This window comes from Vulpes vulpes, chromosome 12 (assembly GCF_048418805.1).
Source record: "Vulpes vulpes isolate BD-2025 chromosome 12, VulVul3, whole genome shotgun sequence".
Classification (NCBI taxonomy): Eukaryota; Metazoa; Chordata; class Mammalia; order Carnivora; family Canidae; genus Vulpes; species Vulpes vulpes.
This window is the reverse complement of record NC_132791.1, coordinates 5,986,028-6,004,662: the sequence shown is the minus strand read 5'-3', so window position 1 is coordinate 6,004,662 and position 18,635 is coordinate 5,986,028. Positions and strand designations below refer to the sequence as shown.

Here is an 18,635-nt window from a genome sequence, read left to right as displayed (position 1 = left end):
GCTCTCTGCTTCCCCTCAGGGATTCCCCGGAGACATTGGCCCCCCTGGGGACAACGGCCCAGAAGGCATGAAGGTGAGTCCCTGCGCAGGGCCGTCGAAGCGAACTGCTGTGTGGAAGCCACAGGCCTCCAAGGCTGGCGACCTGACGTGGGATTGCTGGGGGCCTTGCCAGCCTCTGATGGACACGGAGGTGCCGCCTCTGAGACCGCTCTTTGTTCCCTTCTCACCAGGGTAAGCCTGGAGCTCGAGGCCTGCCGGGACCCCGTGGGCAGCTGGGGCCCGAGGTGAGACCATCTGGCCCTGTCCCCGCCCGTCCCCTGCAGCCCTGTCTGCTCCGGCCTGGGTCCTGGAGGCCTGAGCCAGGGGCCGGGGCCCTTCAGCCAGGACACCACCCTGGGAGGCCTCAGGCTCGCCCTCCCGCTCATCCCTTACAGCCCTAGCCCGTCACCTTGCCACGGTCTTTCTCTGGCCTGGCCTGGCTGGCAGGCGACCTTCCACTTCTGTGGGGCCCCCACTGCCCGGGGGTCTCCCCCAGGAGGCCACTGCCCCTGCTCCTGCCCGCAGCACAGTTCCCAGAGGTCGGAGGGGAGGCCCTGGGCCCTGGGGGTGGGGGACACCGCGTTGGGTACCATGGTTAGCGGCCGCAGGTCGGGCTTCAGATCCGTGTCGGCTTGAGCCCAAAGCCCGTGACATAGACCCTGTGCTGTTAACTCCCTGCTCCTGGGAGCTGCCGGGCGGGTGGGGTGGGGGGGGGCATCCCAGAGAATGACAGGACTTGCAGAGCTAGCAAACGGCAGAGTGAAGATTTGCTTGTTTCCTCATTCATACTCAAGGGGATCGAGACGTTTCCCGTGGGTGGGCCTGTTGGGCACCCGGCGGGCGAGCCCCAGATTTTGCCTGTACCTGAGCACCCCCCCACCTAGGCTCCGGCCCCAAGGTCCCCGGGACAAACAGACAGCCCCGAGTGAGGGTGCAGGAGGCCCGGACTCACCACAACCACAGGCAGGCATCCAGCTGACACGGATCCCTTTGCAGGCTGGTTCTGGGTCTGGCGGGGCCCCAGCGCTGGCTCGGGGAGTGGCCACGTGGGGCTGCTTTCCTGGAAGCTGGGTTGGGGGGTGGCCCCAGAGGGGGCCTCTGGGTTAGGCCTGGCACGCCAGAGAGGCCGGTTTGGAGGCTGCCCTCGCCTGCGGGAGGGCCAGGAGTGGAAAGGGAGGGGTGAGGACGGAGGGCCGGCGCCAGCCACGTGCCCCCGTCTACACCCACATTACGGCGCGAGAGCCTGCTGCTTGCTCCCGTCTCCGTGGATTCATTCATCCACCCCTGCCTTCGTCCGCTTCTCCACCTGCTCCCTCCTCATGCCCCTGGACCCCACCTTCACTCCCCACACGTCCGTGAGGCCCTGCACACCCATCCTGAATGATTTTTGTGGCGGAGTAGGGCGCAGGGCCTCAAAAAAGAGTAAGAGACCATCGCTGTCCTCCAGGAATGCAACTTAGGGTAGTCATCATCCTTAGCATGGTCCTCTCCGTCCTGCACCATCTTAGAGATGGGGAAACTGAGGCACAGTGAGGCTAAGGTCTGCCACTGCATGGTTGGTGGAGCTCAGAACAGAGCTCATATCTTTGAGCTGTCGTCTGAGGCTCTGTACCTACAGTGTATGATGGGGTTTGACTCTGCCCAGCACTGCCACGAACCCGGGGCCTGTCACGTTCAGGTGTCATGTTCAGGAGCCCCATTCACGTGGAAGGCCCTGTGTAGCCTGGGTGGGGGTCCAAGTGGGCAGACCAAGTGGACCATTTCTCGGGGTCCAGGAGGACTCTCCTCTGTCCACCCCCTCTCCCTCCTTACAGGTCAAGCTCTCCGAGTCTCTCCCTGGACTAATTTCTCCTTTTTCCTCTCTTGTGTCTCCCAACTCTAGGGAGATGAGGGACCCATGGGGCCACCCGGGGCCCCTGGCTTAGAGGTGAGTGTCCCTGGCGCCGGGCAGGTGGGATTTGTCATTCCTGTGCCGGCGGTGTGCAGAGAGGCAGCACCTGCTGGTGCTCTGCAGAGAAGTCATCGGCGGGAGCCCTGGGCCAGCCGGTGAGGGGATTGGAACAGACGCAAAGGATAGAGAGACGAGGCAGGAAACCGACCGGCTGCGCTCATCCAGCTGCTGTGGGATGGGCTTTGCGTCCGCTCTCATTCATTTGAGTCTCCGTGAGGGCGGCATTGCTGGTCTGAGTTTCACGCAAGGCCATCAGGCCCAAAGACGGGCGGGGCAGCCCCGTGTCTCATCGTCCAGAGCCTCACCTTGCTCCCCGCGACGGCCCTGCCCCGAGCGGTCTTCCACGAGGTCCTCCCCGGGCGGGTGGTGGTGTAAACCAGCCGTGCACAATCGCTTCATCCTTGGGGCCCATTTACACTCTTAAAAAGGAAGGAATGGAGCCCCCAAAAGCTTTTCTCTGTGTGAGTTCCATCTATTGATATTAGTCATCAAAACTGAAAACTTTCAAGTGTGTTTATTAATCCATTTGAAATAATAATCAGCCCACTCCGTGTTCACAAAAATAATAGTTTCATAACAAAGCAAAACACCCACCAGCTATATTTTCCGAGGCAAAATAATCTAATGAAAAGAGTGGCATTGTTTGACCGGTTTTGCAAATCTCTTTAATGTCTGCTCTAATAGAAGTCAGCTGGAATCTCCCATCTGCTTCTGCATTCAACCCGTTGACGATACCACATGTCATGTAGCCTCTGGAAATCTCCGCTTACACTCACGAGAGTGAGAGACACAGGCCAGCGACGTCTAGGCGCTATTGTGAACCTAGCTCTGACGTCACGGGTCTCCCGCGAGGGTCCCCGGGCCACACTCTGAGAACCGCTGGCATAGACTCTCCAGTCCCCTGGGCCCTGCCTGTATCTTCCGTCCAGGTCCTTCCTCTTCCTCGTTCCTTGAAAGCAGGTTTCAACATCCCCATTTACAAACAGGACTGGCCTGGGAGGGGAGACGTCCCTGAGGTCACACAGCTGCAGACCCCCCACCCCCCCACCTCTGCATCTCCAGAATGGCTGGCAGCCTGGGGCTCTCCGGGCTCTGCACCCCTGGCCCCCTGGGGCATTGTGCCAGCACTGGGACCCCCCCCAAGCAACACTACCCACCCACCTAGCCCCCCTCACTCACCTCTCTCTGTTTGCAGGGCCAACCTGGCAGGAAGGGGTTTCCTGGCCGGCCAGGCCCAGACGGCGTGAAGGTGAGGGGACCTGGGAGTGACTGGGCTTGCGGGGGGTGGGATAGAACAACAGGGGAACAGAAGAAAGGTGGGACCGGCAAATGAGGGCCCCGTGAAGAATCCCAGTCCCCGGGCAGGTGTGGGAAGGGGGTGAGTGATCCCCATTTATCACAGCACAGTGGTAACAGAGAGGAAAGAATGAACAGAACCTAAATGTCCAACAGTGGGGTAGTGGTCACATAACGGGACGCAGGGCAGCCACCAAAGACGGTGCAGCGGAGGAGTTTACAAGCTGGTAAGACGCCTGTGCGCACGGAGGTGGTGGTGAGGCCGTGGTAGGAGGCAGGTGACAGGTGGAGGGTTACGGGACCAACCTGCTGCAGGGGCCGGTTGCATTCCCGGCGGCTCAGAGCAGAGGCTGCGGTGTAGACAGGGGCTCTCTCCCGGGCGGTGGGGCAGTTCTGTTCCTTTTGTGGGTCTCCAGCTTTCCCTCATTAGGTGCAGTAATTATCTATTACATTTGTTAGCAGTTTTTTTATTTTTTAATTTATCAGGAAAGCACTGGCCTGGGTGGGAGAGTGATGATGCTCAGCACATGGGCAGCCTCGCTTAGTGGCTTTCCAAGGACTCCTCTTGAGGGCTGGATTTTCCAAGCCGTCCCAGAAGGAGAGTGCTGGGCCACGTTTACAGCTGGGCAGGCGCACGAGCGTTAGCGCAGAGCCAGGGTAGCTCAGGTCATCCGCGGCCCCCTCCACGCAGGGGACATGGCCCGTGTGTCTGTCTGGGCCCCTCTGCTTCTCATGAGCGTGAGGTCTGGGGGAAGAGCTGGAGGGAAAGATGAGGCTCGAACCCTGATTGCGGTGAGCCACATCCATTTGTAGCCAGACTCCTGGCTCGCTGGGCTAGTGTCGCCCTTTGTCCTGCCCTCTGAGGTCTCGCTCTTTCTCCCTCAGAGGCCAGCTGGGTTTCTGTGGTGGGAGCGGTGACATAGCCTGGGTGGATTTATCCCACGGGGCTGCTCGCCTCTCCAGCTCACACCGGGGGGAGACCAGGGCGGCTGTGGCTGCCTGAGGAGCAGGAGCCACCCCAGCTCGGGACAAAGCTGGCAGACAAGGCTACAGGAGGCCACCAAGCATGAGAGCTGGAAATAGCCTACGAGACAAACGAGTGTGATTTCCCTTATTTATGGCTGGGGGAGGCTGAGCCCAGGGCAGCGACAAGGCTCACCGATCCTTTTGCCAGCTGCTTTCAGAGCCCTGGTGGGTCAGGATCTAGGATCCAAGTGCCCCGACTCTCGGGTTCCCTGCTCTTCCCGTGGTGGGGCAGCCTGGTGAACAGTAGGAATGGAGATTTCAATCAGTTGGACCAAAGTTCTAGCTTGCTGTGTGGCCTGGAGCAGATCCGAGCCCCTCTGAGCTTCAGTCGCCGCCTCCACAAAATGCAGCGGGTTGATGAACAGCCCAAATTCGATACAGACATCAGGGTACCAGGTAGTCTGCCAAGGGGACCACTCAGGGAATGGGCGGCTAGGGCCGTGTCTGGGGCCAGAGGTTCTGTGCAAGGGTCCCATTGCTTCCACCGTTTGTTTGAGGTCTCTGCAAGGCCAGACACTGGGGTTGAGGTTTTCTGTCCTTCCCTACTGGTAGGGACGAGGCCAGTTACCTGTGGCTGTTCCCTGTGCGGGGGCGGCGGGGGGGCCCTACACTCCCATCACCCATAAGTGATGCTCCTCTTTTCCTCTTTGCAGGGGGAGCCAGGCGACGCTGGGCGGCCAGGGCCTGTGGGTGAGCAGGTGAGTCCACACATTGTGTCTCCGAACACAATGACTCTATCACGCGCTTCCTCTGTGCCGAGCCCTTCTGCGCAGCGCTCCACACGCATCCGCCTTCCGTGCCCGTGTAGGCTGCTGGGGTCAGTTAGCTTGTCTCCCCTTTGATGGGGATGGTCGCTGACTCTCAGCGAGGTAAAGTCACCGAGTGAGAAAGCCCCGAATCACAGCGCCTTGGCCTGGCCCTGTGGATGTTTTCGGAGCATTTGCCCAAAGGGATTCCATGACTCTGCTCCCAGAACATTACAACTGGAAGAGCCTTCGAGACTCGCCGGCTATGCTCCGTTGACAGATAGGGCAGCTGAAACCGGGAGAAGCGTAGCCACCTGCCAGGGGCTCTCGCTCAGGCAACCCTCACTTACGAGGAAAGTGAAACTCAGATCAGTGGCTCCGGCTAGGTGGGAAGTCAGGCCAAGGTCTGAAGAGGAGAAGAGTTTACAAGTTGTCATGACAGGGGAGGTTTGAGAATCACGACCTTCATTTTGGTGATCCAGGGTCCTGGATGCTACGGAGAAGCAGCTGTGAGTGCCGGGGGTGGGTGGTGGGGGACGGACAGCCCGGCACCCCCCGAAAGCTTAACCTCTGGGCTTGGGGGCCAGGTGGAAAGGTAGCAGTCTCCTGCACTCCCTTAAACCCTGCAAGGGGCTGCCTCGTGCAGGAGGGGGGATAGCGTCGGGGACCCAGAAGAATCTGCCTCTGCTGAGAAACGCCGTCAGTGGCGTGAGAGCGGTGCACGATGGGCTTCCTCACCAGGCCTGCAACATCTGTTGGCGGGAAGAAAGGAATTAAAGCAGGGGGTGGACTGGATTTTTGAAACCTTTCCAGTGTCATTCGAGCGCATTCTGTGGGAAGCCCAGGAGTTTGGAAGGGCTGTCACGGCCTGCATATATTTCCTGATTGGAAAAAAAAAAAAAGAAGAAGAAGAAGAAGGCCATGCGATCAGCAAATTTAATTTCATACTTATGCTGATGGGAAGGGCCCTCGGGAAATAGATCCTCAGAATCTTAGAATGTCGGGACACAGAGGGTCCTTGCAAACAAAGCACTCTGTCCCCGGGTCCTGTGGACCCCGTCCCGTAATAAAGTTTTTAAATGCATCAAGTGCAAAACGAAGGATTACAGAGGAAATCGATGATAATGAAATACAATCGTGAAAGTGCGTTCAAGGTGACCCAGTCTCGGACGGGCTTCTTTATTAATGCGTTGCATAACGAGATCCAGCAGCAGGCCTGCTAACGACCTCAAATTTGAAGCAGCGACAAGCCTTAGTGACACGTTTTGAAATCTGCAACAATGACTGTAATGTGACATGTGCCTATCTGTGACAGTAACAGGTACCGTGGGTTCGTCGCCTACGCTCAGAATTGAGGGATGTGCTAAATTTCCATCAGAGGTCGGTGGAAAGAAGAGTCGTGATTTTTTTTTTTTTTCCTCTTTAAGTTCAGGGACTGCCCCTGAATTCCATCCACGGGGCCTTCCGGAAACCCCAGTGTAGACCCCGGGATCCTAGCCCACGTCGGCAATCTCATTAATAAGAGTGACTGAGTAAGGTAGTGGCAAAGCCGGCGGGGGGGGGGGGGGGGGTGGCCAGGAGGACCGGCGCCCAGCCCGGTCTAGCTGCCCGGCTACTGGGACCGCCGCTGGAAACAGCCCTGCCTGAACCGTGAGGCAGCGCTGGGGCCCGGGCTGGGAAGGGGCAGGCACCAGTCGTCCACAGCAGAATCCAAGGGTCCCGGCAAAGGTTCTGAGGTCCCCCTTAGGCACGTATGCATCGGCACTGATTGGGCTCCCGTTAGGGACCGGGCTCCAGGCCCAGCGCCTTCTCCACCACCGCCTGCGCTCTCCTCCGCAGCCCCAGGGTGGCTCGGTAACCCCATCTCACGAGTGAGGAGAGTCCGGCTCTGAGAAGTGAGCTCACTTGTCAGGCTCTCCTCGACGGCAACACAGGCGTGTCAGAGCCAAGGTTGACCCTCAGGGCTGCTGGGCTCCCAAGACGGGCCTTAGAGGGACTGGATAATCCTGTGAGCTCCTGAGCCCTTGCCCCTTGGTGACAGCTAGCGAGAGTGCAGAGGGCTCGTCAGCAGGCCCTGTGCTCGGTGCTGGGCGCACGAGGGTGATCACAGGCCGGCTTTGCCTTGAAGAAGCTCCATCCAGGGAGGGGCCGGGGCTGCAAACGCTCACCAGAGACAACTGTTCCAGCAGAGGACCTACCGCTGTCTGCTTCTCAGGTGTACTCCGTGCCCGAGCAGAATGCCATATGAGGGAGGGGGACCAGGGCCACCTCCTTCCCCACATCGGGGACTCTGATCTGGTGCTGCCTCCTCCCCCGTGTCCTCCCGCGGCGGTCAGGGCTGCTCCTCCACCCCCCCCGCCCCGGCCAGGTGGAAGCCCTGGGCCTCCAGGCCAGCCTCCTCTCCACCCGCAGGACGGGCCTGCCAGGATCTTCCGGGACAGTGCCCCATGGGTGTCCTGGGGGCCCGGGTGGGGAGACGGGGCACTTGCTGTATGGCTCTTATTCATTAGGATCCTGCTTGGCTTCTTGTTTGAGGTTTATGGCCCGCCTGCCTTCCAGGACCCAACAACTCATAAATTTAAAGTAGCTATGAAATTTCTGTTTCTCTGGGCCAGTCGGGCAGGGGCCTCTTAACAGAGCCGTTTTTATTCCCGTCGCTCAGCATCCTCTAAATGTCTGAGTGCTCCCTAGTGGGGCGCTCGGGCCTCTGTGTTAACCCTCTGCCCTTTTAAAATAAATTAGAACGGGATGGGAGGGAACTAGCATTTATTGAGTGCCTACATGTGCCATGCATTATCTTCAAGACTCAGAGCAACCCCGGGGAGATAGGGAGAGACCTTTATCTCAAGTGCCCCCTGCCCCCCCCCCCCCCCCCCCGCCAACGATGAGGCTCAGAGAGGCTCCATGGACTTGCCCAGGGTCCCCAAGCCTGACGACTGACTGACGGTGCCAGAAAAAATATCAGGTTCAGGGCTTGGCCCTCGGTAAGTGCCAGCTATTGTTATTAATAATGCCGTCACCTTGAAAATGCTCTAATTTTTTTTTTAAGTAAGTTGTTGTAAATGTCAAATACTTGGTCATGGTCCGTGACTTGCTAGCCATGACCTCATGCCTTGTACCTCACCCCTCACACCTCATGCTTCAACCCCGAAGGGTCTCGGAGCCCAGGGACCCAGGACCCTCCACCGTGTGGCATTGGTGCAGGCGTGCCAGGGGATCTGTGCCCTGCTCACGACCACTCGCTTTGGGGGTCCCCGGGTGGAGGGACGAGTGCATGGGCCTTGGAGCCCCACGGACCAGAGCTGAATCCCAGGCTGCAGCTGCAAGACACACACAGTTGTGGCCTGAGCTGCCACTTTACAACGGTCTCCGAGACCCACAGAGCTAAGCCTTTGGAAATGGGCACCGTTTTCTCACCCCGGTTGATTGACGCCTTGGCCAGCTTCCCCGCCTGAGCGCACAGCTTGCAACTTCTGACCTGTGTCCGCTCAGCTTCAGGGTCTCGTTCCTTTCTGGATCCGCTTGGGGGACAGGGAGCAGCTCGTGGGGGACGGATCCACTCCTCCCTCTCAGTCGGCCTTTCCTGATGCTCCCGGAAACTCCTGGCTGCAAACCTGAGTCCTTCCAAAGCCGCTGTTGCCCCTCTGAACTGTGCGAGACACCCCGTCCGCCGGGGGTGGGGGGGCTTGGGGTCTGGACAAGGAATCGTCTGCTTTCCCGGGTGTCTCCTCCGGGTTGCTGAACCTGGCCGCGCGGGCGTGGGTGCGTCTGGCATGGCCAGCGAGGCCCACGGCCACCTAGAAGAGCCCCTGGAACCCGAGGCGAGTTATCACCCAGTGGAGTTAGAAAGAGCGACAGGAACCACAGTGTGAGTGCGTGTGCGCCCTTCAGAAAGCAGAGGGAGCCTTTCAGGGGACCGCGTGGAGGCCTCCGCGTCCCCCCTGTGAAGCAGGCTCTTGGCGGAGGCTGCCCGCTGTTTCCATCCTGGCCAGCCCGTTTGCTTCTCTCTTGGAGACGGCCCCCAGAGCCCTGAGCGATGGGGACCGAGTCTAGCAGGCAGGGCTCTTCCCAGCACGGCCACCCCCCAAACGCGGCCGCCTCCCAGCCTGCTCCTGGCGCGGGAAGAATGTGCGGCGCTCCCAGGGATGCTGGCAGCGGCCCCACCGCTTGGCTCCGAAATCAGAACCATCTGGAGGAGTGAGGGAAGTCAGGACAGTGCCTGGAGAGAGGCAGCTCCTCCGTGGCAGCCCCAGGCCTGCTGGGGCCCGGGCGGGGCAGGGGGCGCGGGCAGGGGCCGCAGGGCCGGGGAGCCGCCGCCCGCCCGTGGCCTTTGACTCGCCGTCCCCGGGTTCACGGGCCTTCCCCTTTTCTCTTGCTCGCGGGCGCGTGTCTTCTAGGGACTTCTGGGATTCATCGGTCTGGTCGGGGAGCCTGGGATCATGGGAGAAAAGGTGAGTTATGCGGGGACGGTACCGAAACAAGTGCAACTTTGCGGCTGAAGCTGGAAGAGGAGGAAGGGCCCGGGTGTCGTGGGGATTTCGGCACCTTTCCCCGGCTTCTCCTTAGCCACTGCCCCCATTGCTGGCACTGCCCAGGGGCTCTGTCCTGCCCTCCCGGCGGCACTGCCACCGCCGCGTGACTCTGGGTGACAGGTGGCTCCTTCGCAAGGCGTGGGCCCTCCTGGCTGCGCACGGGCCCCGAACAGGTGTGGGCGACAGGCGGGAGGCGGAGAGCCATCCTTTTAAGAAAGGACAGAGTTCCTCAGGCATCCCTGTCACCACCCCCCAGCAGCCGTGTTATACAGACCAGATAACCGGGGCTCACACGGGGGAGGTGACCAGGCCCAGGCCACCCAGGTAGAGAGTGGCAGCGCCGGGATGTGAATCAGGTTCGGTGCCCGAGGCCCCCACCTCTCCCTGCCGCGGGTTAGCTCCCAGCCCCCAAGCACCCTGTGCCTCTTTCCCACCTGCTTTCCGTCAGTGGCCTTATCCACCCCCCAAGCGGGCCTTCTGGGGAGCTGATGGACAGAGAACCTGAGGTCCCGAGAGAGGAAACCTCTGCCCTGGTTCGGCCCCACCTTCCTTTCCAGGCTCTTCCTGAGACCTTACTTCTCATCACTCAGATCCCAGACCCCCTGGCCGCCACCACCGCTAGCTGCTCCCCTCCGTCTCCTTCTCCACCTTCCTGTTTTCTCCTCTTCTTCTTCTCTTTTTAATTTAACTTGTTATGTTGAAGCAGTTAGAGAATCACAAGATGTTGCAAAAAACAGTGCAGAAAGGTCCCTCGTACCCTTCACCCTGTTGCCACTGATGGTCACGTCTTGCGCAACTGGAGTGCAATATCAAACCAACTCTGGCCTTCTTTTGTTGCTCAAACGTTCTGGGTCCCCCCTCACCTACAGACCATTGCCCGTGCTGGTCCTCCTGTCCAGGTGCACCCTCCCCAATGCCACCTCTCTGCCCTCTTGGGTGTAGCAGGTCTTCCCAAGGGAGGCCCGCCCCACCACATCCCCGCACCCTGATGGGTCAGATCCCCCACCGAAGGGCCTTAGCACGCACGCCCTCATTGTGTGGACCTGTCTGCGCCTGTGTTGGTGCTCTGTGTGTCTCTCCGCAGCACTCTGAGGGCTCCCCATGTGAGCAAGGTCTGTCTGCACTACTCACCTTCGCATCTTTAGGGGCTAGGGTATTGCTCCAGGCACGTAATAGATGCTCAGTAAATGGTGTCTGGGTGGATGCAAAACACAGGGCCTCTCAAACACAGAATCAGGATTCAAACCCAGAGCCCCTCCCTCCACCATCTCTGCCCGGTTGGTCTGGATTGGGTCAAGAGGAAAAGAATTGCATCTCAGATGCTCCGGCATCTCCTCTCTGGGCAGGGGATGGGAAGAGTGAGCGTGCCTTCTATGGCCATCGCCACCTCTGCAAGGCCCGCCCAGGGGATGCCAGGCCCAGTGAGGACCACGTGACGCGGGCCAGCATCACAGGGGACAATGTCATCAGCGCATCCTCGATCAGGACCGCCCATGCCCGAGGGAAGCCCGCTGGGTGGCATGCCACAGTGGATGCTGAGCCCTCCGGGGCTTGCTGGGTTCCCGGCTTCTGCCAAGTGAAATCCCAGCACCCCTTCCCCGGCCACCACCGTGGGTGATGTGACTGTAGACTTTGGACAAGTCCCTGCCTCTCCCTCTTTGGCCTCTGGAAGACCTCTGCACCTGCCTCCTACAGAGCCACCCCACAGCCATGACCTCCCTGCCTTGCTGTCTCCATCACAGGGTGACCGGGGCATGATGGGACCCCCAGGCGCACCCGGACCCAAGGGCTCGATGGTAAGGAGCCAGTGTGTGCTGCCTGCCTGCTCCTGTCACAGTGGTGGTGACAGCTCTGCTCTCCTCTGCCCGCTTCCGTGTACTCGGGCCTCCAAGAGGCCTGGCTGCTGCCCCTACGGCGCTGGGCCGGGGCGGGGACCAGGGCAGCCGGGGTGGGAGGAGGAAGAGCCACCTGCTTCACCTGACTCCTTCTCTCTCGTCTCCTTCTTGGTAGGGTCATCCTGGAACTCCTGGTGCTGTTGGGACCCCCGGAGAGCCTGGACCCCCGGTAAGCAAAGCCCTCATGTTCCCTTTGCTCAAACCCACTGTCGAGTAACAGTGAGGAGTCTCCAGGTCTCAGAGTCAGACAAACCTGGATTTGAATCCCAGCTCCCTCTTGCCAGGAAAGATCATCGAACCTAAAGTTTGCTCGTGGAAACATAGAGAAAGAAGATCATCGTGGCCGTGACCGTGTCATCACGCGGGTTAGATGACACCAGGCCGCTGGTGTTCGTTACGTAGCCGTGTTGCTAGTGCAGGAGCATGTTGGCCATCAGTGCCGTTGCTGCTTTGCCCCTTCACTCAGGAAATACGGTGTCGTGTGTGCCTGGAGCCGCTCTAGGAGCCGGCGGTGCAGCCATCAGCAAGGCAGGAAACAGCCACTGCCTTTAGGAGCTTATATTCTGCCATTTGGGGGAGAGAGAACCCAATAACTAAGTGACACCTGCTATGGAGGAAGCGTAGGGGAGAAGATGGGAAATGTTGGGGACACTTGGGCTGAGCACAAGGGTGAGGACTCAGGGGTCTTGGACTTCTTGGGATGACTGGGGAACCGGGGAGATTCCTGAGGATCCCAAGGCAGGGAGGGGTGGGAGAGGCAGGGTAGCTGGGGTGGGGGTGGGCCCATCTACTCTCTGGAGGGTGATGTTGGGGGCAGGGAGCGGTGACTCTCATTCTGAGCCCTTGGAGCTTCTGCTGCCTCTGTCTCTGCTGATGGAGCATGGAGACTGGGAGGGGCTCTCCGTCGAGGCGAGGCTGGGGCTCAAGGCTGGGAGCCCCATCTGGAGAGGTGGAGAGGTGGGCTTCAGGCAGGTGGGAGGGGGCTGGAGGAAGGGGACCAGCCCAGGCACGATCCCGGGGCAGGGCTGGGGGACAATGAGTTCGGGCTGCCCAGCTCCCTCCAAAGGCCGGACTGAGGGACTCCCTGGGGTCTGATAAGGGAGGAAACGGGAGCCTTTGAGGGTCTGAATCCAAGGGAAGTGTGCACCACACACCAGTTCTTTGCACCAATTAGGGAAACAAAGCCAGCTCAGTTCCCAGACTTTGCTGTGCACCTACCGCGTTCTGGGCCTACGCTCAATCCAAAAGGTGCAGGAATGATTAGAAATACATGTGCTGGGGCACCTGGACGGCTCAGTCGGTTAAGGCTCTGCCTTCGGCTCCGGTCATGATCTCAGGGTCCTGGGATCGATCCCTGACTGGCACCCTGCTCAGTGGGGAGTCTGCTTCTCCCTCTTCCTCTCACTTTGCTCCTCTCCCCCCTGCTCATGGTCTCACCATCTCTGTCCCAAATAAATAGATAAAATCTTAAAAAAAAGAGAAATATATCTGCTTTTAAGATCCTGTCTAGTGGGAGTACCGAGTAGAAACATCCTCTCACTCACTAACAGAACTTTACTGAGCACCTACTACGTGCCGAGCAGTGCTAGGTCCTGAGGAGGGAGATGGAGGGACTAGCCAGGGATGAGAAGCCTGGACGCAAGTGCTCATCATCCCAAGACGGAGGTGCGAGCCGCAGGTGGTGCTGTCTGTCCTCTACAATCCTTTCAATGATTGTGCAGAGGTGGGATGAGAGCCAGCGCTCTGGGCTCCTGTTGGTGTATTTTTCCCTATTAACGAGAAGGAGGCGGAGAAGCCACTTCCTGCCTGGGGCTGGAGGGGTGGGCTGGTGGGCTGCAGAGCCCAACTTGGGACCTGAGGGTCCTAGCCCACCCAGCCTGAAGGCTGCTGGCCCATCTCCCTCCCCAGTGTTCGTGGGATGAAAGTTCCAGGGCCCAGCAGATGCTCCTGGAGATGCAGTGATCGGGGACCGTCGGGGTGGGAGGTGCCCAGGCGAGGGTCCATCATCAAACTGTAGCTCCTGTGCCCCTGGACCTCAGCCTCTCTGGGCCTCAGTCCCCCCACCCGTCCAGCGGGAGGAGAGGAGCCTGGAACGGAGTTGCTGGAACAAAACGGAAGGCCAGTGGGAGGTGGGAAAACAGTGGGGACGTCTACACCAGCACACGGAAGGGAGCTCTGGGCCTCCTCTGAGTCCCCTACTCCATGGCTCCCCTGACCTCGTCCCCGCTCTGCGTCCTCGGCGCCTCCAACCATTCTGAGTGAGGTCAGCCACATGCTGCCTTCAGACCCCGGGGTCTGCCCCTGACCTGCCGCCACTGCTGCACATGGGGCTGGTCGCGTGGATCTCTGGGGGCTCCGGCCACTTACTCACTGGGTGATTGTTGGCAGCGTTCATAGCCTCTCTGTGTCTCGGTTTCGCCATCCGTAGGCCAGCATCAAGCTCCCTCCCTTAGGAGGCATCAGAGATACGCGCCAGGTGCAATGCTTGGCGAACCGTCCACATGCAGACTAAGTGCGATGAGCCACACTAGTCATAATGACTATTTACTAGACACGGTAACTACCACTGCCACGAGTAGGACTACTGCCATTAAGGTGACATTTCTGATGACACCGGTCACGTCTGATGAGCATTCTCCCCGCTTTTCCAAGCACATGAACATGCACATTCTCCTACAGCCCATTGAGGTCAGCTGAGATCATTATCCTCGTTTGCCTGGGGGTACTGGGGACACTCAGGTTCTGGGACCCCCCCTCCCCATCGCTGACCCCTTCCCACATCGAGACAACTGATAGCGACCCTTTACTGAGGACCTTCCATGTCATTTCGTTGTCCCAGAAGCTCCACGAGGTAGGGATTCTTCTTAACCCCATTTCGCAGATGAGGAAACTGAGGCCCAAAAAGTTGCAATCACTTGCCAACGTCCCAGAATTAGGAAGGCGGCAGGGCTGGGGTTTGAACCTGCTCCTCGGGGGGAGCAGTCTGTTCTTGTGAGCACTCGGTTCGACTGCCTCAAAGCAAAGACTTGGCTCCTGAATTTCCCAGTGACGCATTACGTGCCGTCTTGCTGTCCGAGATCCTGCTATAAAATAGCTCATTCTCACCCAATCTTGCTGTCACCCGCCATCCGGGAGTCAGATCGGCCTTCATATTGGGCCAGGCGTGTGGGTCCACACCCTGCTTGCTCTGCTGACAAGGGGCGAGCGGGAACCAGCCGCACACATCCGCCCGGCAGCTGCAGCTGACCGAGGGTCTGCGCTCCTCCAGGCCGTGGGGCCAGAGAGAAATGGAACAGCCAGTTTTTCCCGAGGCCCCAAATGGAGCTGGGCCTCTCCCTGGTATTTGGAGGGGGATGAAGCCGCCTCTTCCTTGTCAAAGGAGCACGCCCAGTCTGAGGCTCGCTGCTGAGCCGGGAGGCTCCTGGAGGGGTCCTGGCTGGCCGGCGTGGGGAGGCGCCGCGCCCCCTGTGCAGCTGGGGCCGGGACCCCGGATCAGAGATTAGGCATGAGGCGACCTGCTTCCTCTCGGCTCCCCTCCTACCCTCTGACCCCTTCTGTGGTTCGACTGTTCGTGGTTCATTCAACAGATCCCCAAATCCTGGTCGTAGGCCTGTGCTGTGCTCGGTGCTGAGAGCTCAAAGAACAAAGGCAACCCTGTGTCTTCCTTCCCTCCCTCCCTGTGTCTTGCCACCCCACATCCCCGCCTCTCCCTCCCTCACCTCGGGGCTGTGGTCTGGTTCCCCCCCCTCAGACCCCAGGCTCTTTCTGCCCTGGTCAGAGCCTTCTGGACAGAAGGAGATGTCGCAGCTGAGGTTTGGTGAGGGAGAGCATGCGGGCTGCCGTGTTCCCCTTGCTGTTGGAAGGAAGACGGGGAGATGGAATCTGGGGAGCCCTTTGGTCAGGAAGGTCATGGGAGCTTCTGGGTGTTGGTTTTGAGATACAGAAGGAAATGGCTCATCCACCCAGGGAGGCTTCTCCTCACTGCTGGCTTCCCCGGGAGGGCTGGAGGCCCACCACGTTGAACCCAGGCCGTTGACCCGGGCTCTGGGGTATAGCTTGTGGGCTGCTTCTCCCCGTCGGATGGCTTTTCCCACTGGGCCAAGCCCTTCTATGTGGAGGCTACGGGGCCCAGGCAGGGGCCATTCCCGAGCAAGGCCTGTTTGAGGGCTGCGGCCAGGCTTTGCCCCCACACTCCTAGCCTTCTGGGTCGCCCTTGCTAACTGAAAGGAGGCTTCTCCAAACTCTTTCTCCTCCCCACAGGGTCCTCCAGGATCTCGAGGACCACCAGGCATGAGGGGAGCAAAGGGACTCTGGGTAAGTGGGGCCCAGCCCCCGGGGAGGGGGTGCTGACCCTGGCAGGGGCCATCTGACAGGGACACTACCTCCTGGTCCTTGCCCCCTGCCCAGCCCTGAGATCTGTGATTTTCATGGAACCAGGCAGGGTTCCAGGCTCATCCCGGGCCTGGCTGTCAGCCTTGGGACACCCCCCTCTACCCTATTTCTGAGCAACAGGCCTTGGCATCCCGTGGGTACAGCCAGGCTCCGTGGTACCAGTGTTTTGTCCATTCATTTGTTCATTCGTTCATTCGGGCACCATTTACTTAGCACCGACGGTCTGAGAGCCACTGGTGGAGGCCCTGCAGAGGCCACAGAGCATGGGAGAGGCGTGACCCATGGCTGTCCCCATGGCTATCCCCATGGCTCAATCAAGTAGGTCAAATAGGTTGTCTGGGGGCATTGGCACATGGACGGTGAAGCATAGGCAGCTTGGGAGCCTGGACAGGGTAGCAGAGACTGCTTCAGGGAGAGGAGGGTGCTGGAGCTGCCGCCAGGTTCCAGGCAAGGTCACCAGCCCTAAGGTAAGAGAAGGCACATTTGGGGGTCTCTGTGGGTTCAACAGAGGGTCGGAGGAGAGGGATGAGACGGGAACCAGCAGGTGGCAAGCCTGCAAACGACAGCTGGCCTGTGCGCTGTGCTCCCAGGGTAGTGGGGAGCCACAGAGGATTTTAAGCAAGGGCTGGCCTCCGCACAGTCGCCAGGGGCAACCACGGGTACTTCCTACGGGTCGGGTACTGTCCATCACATATGTTAACTCATTTAATCTTCAACACGACTCTATAAAGAAGGTGCGCTTCTGGTTTCCATTTTACGCACAAGGAAACTAAGGCACAGGGAGGTTGAGTCAGTTGTCTCGGGTTGCACAGCCAGAAAGCGGCAGAGCTGGGATTTGAAGCCAGGGAACCTGGCTCTCAGGCACCGTCTTAGTTTCGGTTGTGCAGGGAGGGCGGATAGAGGGGTTTTCTGCTCCCAGCTGGCGAACCGGGGCTAGGCCAGGCAGCCTTGGAGGAGGGACCGCCATGGCCAGGTAGCGCCGAGGGACAGCCCAGGCCTGCTATCCAAGCTCCTCCGTACGGGGGGGGGGGGGGGGGAGAATCTGTGATTAGTCTCCTCTTGGCTGAATTTCAAGTGGTTTTAAATTTTCCCCCAAACCAGATGGCCAGCAGGCAGGCTGGGAGAGGGGGGATTAAGAGGCATTCCTGGGGCCCAGCAGGGCCCTTCCCAGTGCTGGGTCCCAGTGCCGGGTCTCTGCAAGTGGACCCAGGCCCATTGGCAGCCACTTGCACCCTGCCCCTGTGCACACTGCCTCCTGCCCTCAGGAAGCCAGACGAGCTGGAGATTCAGGTCCTCAGCTCCCCGAGCTGCCCCAGCTGTCTCCAGCACCCCTTCCCGGCAGTGGCTCGGAGAATGTGTGTCCTGCTTGAGGAAACCCAGGCTCCCGACCACATCAAAAGTCTCCAGGGCCGGGAGGGAAGCTTCGGGACGTGAGCTCCTCCCGCCGCTGCTGGGTTTGGCAGGAATGCAAAGCCTGTGGGACGGGCCCCCTGGCTCCCTGGCCTAATAGTCCACCATTGGCCACTGGCCACTTCACAGGGGGTGGGCAGGGGTGTGCACGAGGGGACAAGACGAGGGCCTCAGCCCCTCTGTTCTTGGTAGAACTGCTGACAGGGTCTGGGTCCACAGGCCTCGACTGAAAGAGCGGGGGCTCTGGGTTCGGACAGGGGCAAGTCTCGGCCTTCCCAGTTACCAGCTCTGGGACCTCAGGCCAGCTTCTTCACTCCTCCAAGACTTAGTGGATGACATTTGAACTCACATCAGCTGGATGCCCCCCCTTTTTTTTCCCACCACCACCAGTCAGTGCTTATCAGTGCAGGAGTGAGCTCCCCATCGGGGAGGGTGTGCAAGGCAAGACTAGAGAAGCCTGCCTGGAACGCTCTGCCCTGGAGCACGGTGTTGGTGAAGACAGTGCCTAAAAGCCCTGTTACCTGGGAGACTCCACTATCTCCCTCCAGCAAGCACTTTGAGGGAGTCATAGGGGATTCTAGGATTCACGTGCCCGACACTGGGCTCTGCTCCCAAGGAGGGGGCTCAGAGCTCAGCAGACCTGGCCCCGAATCCTGGCTCTTCCTCTGCGACCTTGAGCCACTGGCTCCCTCTCTCCGGGCCTCTAGTTTTCCTCTGTAGAGCGGGCGGGAGACCACTGAGCTCTCTGGAGGGCCAGGATCCGATCCCTCCACGCATGGCGAGCGGCTCGGCAGGCAGGGGACAGGCCCGCGGTCCTTCCCCCTTGGCCATCCATCCCTTTGCCACAAGGCCTACGATTGGCCAGGTTTTCTCTGGACGGTAGCGCCAGCCGGGACTGCCATGGCATCTTCCTGGGGACTGGCGACCAGAGAACAGACACACGGCTCAGACCGAGCCCTAGAGGCCCAGGCCTGCCTCCAGCAGGCTGACCCGTGTTTGCTTGGGGAAGGAAGGAGCAGGCCGGGGGGATGGGGGGGGGCGCGGGGGACTCTCAGGACCCAGGAGGAGCCGCAGAGTGGCCCGGAGCAGGGGTTGGCGTGTGCCCTGCTCATCTCCCCACCCTGGGGAGCCAGCGACGGAGGTGGCTGTGGCTCCAGACAGCGAAGGCTGGCCCTGTATCCCGCTCCCCACCCCAACCCCCAGCAGCACCCACTTCTCCCTCAGCTCGCTGGTCTCCCAGGGAGTGCGCTCTCCCAGGACACTGTCTCCTCCAACGTCCTGCTCCAGGCTTCTCGAGTCCCTGACTTGCACACCCCCTCTGATGCGGAGCTCACTTGCACACTGAGAA

The 18,635-nt window shown here is 60.0% G+C and overlaps 1 protein-coding gene across 6 annotated transcripts in view; it reads left to right on the top strand.

The window, feature by feature from the left end:
• Positions 1–18,635, top strand: part of COL27A1 (collagen type XXVII alpha 1 chain) — a 133,455-nt gene that overhangs the window by 75,831 nt on the left and 38,989 nt on the right. For all 6 annotated transcript variants that reach the window (XR_011995411.1, XM_026002815.2, XM_072727562.1 and 3 more), the window contains 9 exons: positions 20–73; positions 231–284; positions 1,922–1,966; positions 3,186–3,239; positions 4,966–5,010; positions 9,456–9,509; positions 11,333–11,386; positions 11,601–11,654; positions 15,746–15,799. Coding sequence is in view for 5 of the 6 variants with exons in the window: in XM_026002815.2 (XP_025858600.2) it covers positions 20–73; positions 231–284; positions 1,922–1,966; positions 3,186–3,239; positions 4,966–5,010; positions 9,456–9,509; positions 11,333–11,386; positions 11,601–11,654; positions 15,746–15,799 (468 nt within the window). In the remaining variant the exon portion in view is untranslated. The remainder of the gene's footprint in view (positions 1–19; positions 74–230; positions 285–1,921; positions 1,967–3,185; positions 3,240–4,965; positions 5,011–9,455; positions 9,510–11,332; positions 11,387–11,600; positions 11,655–15,745; positions 15,800–18,635) is intronic.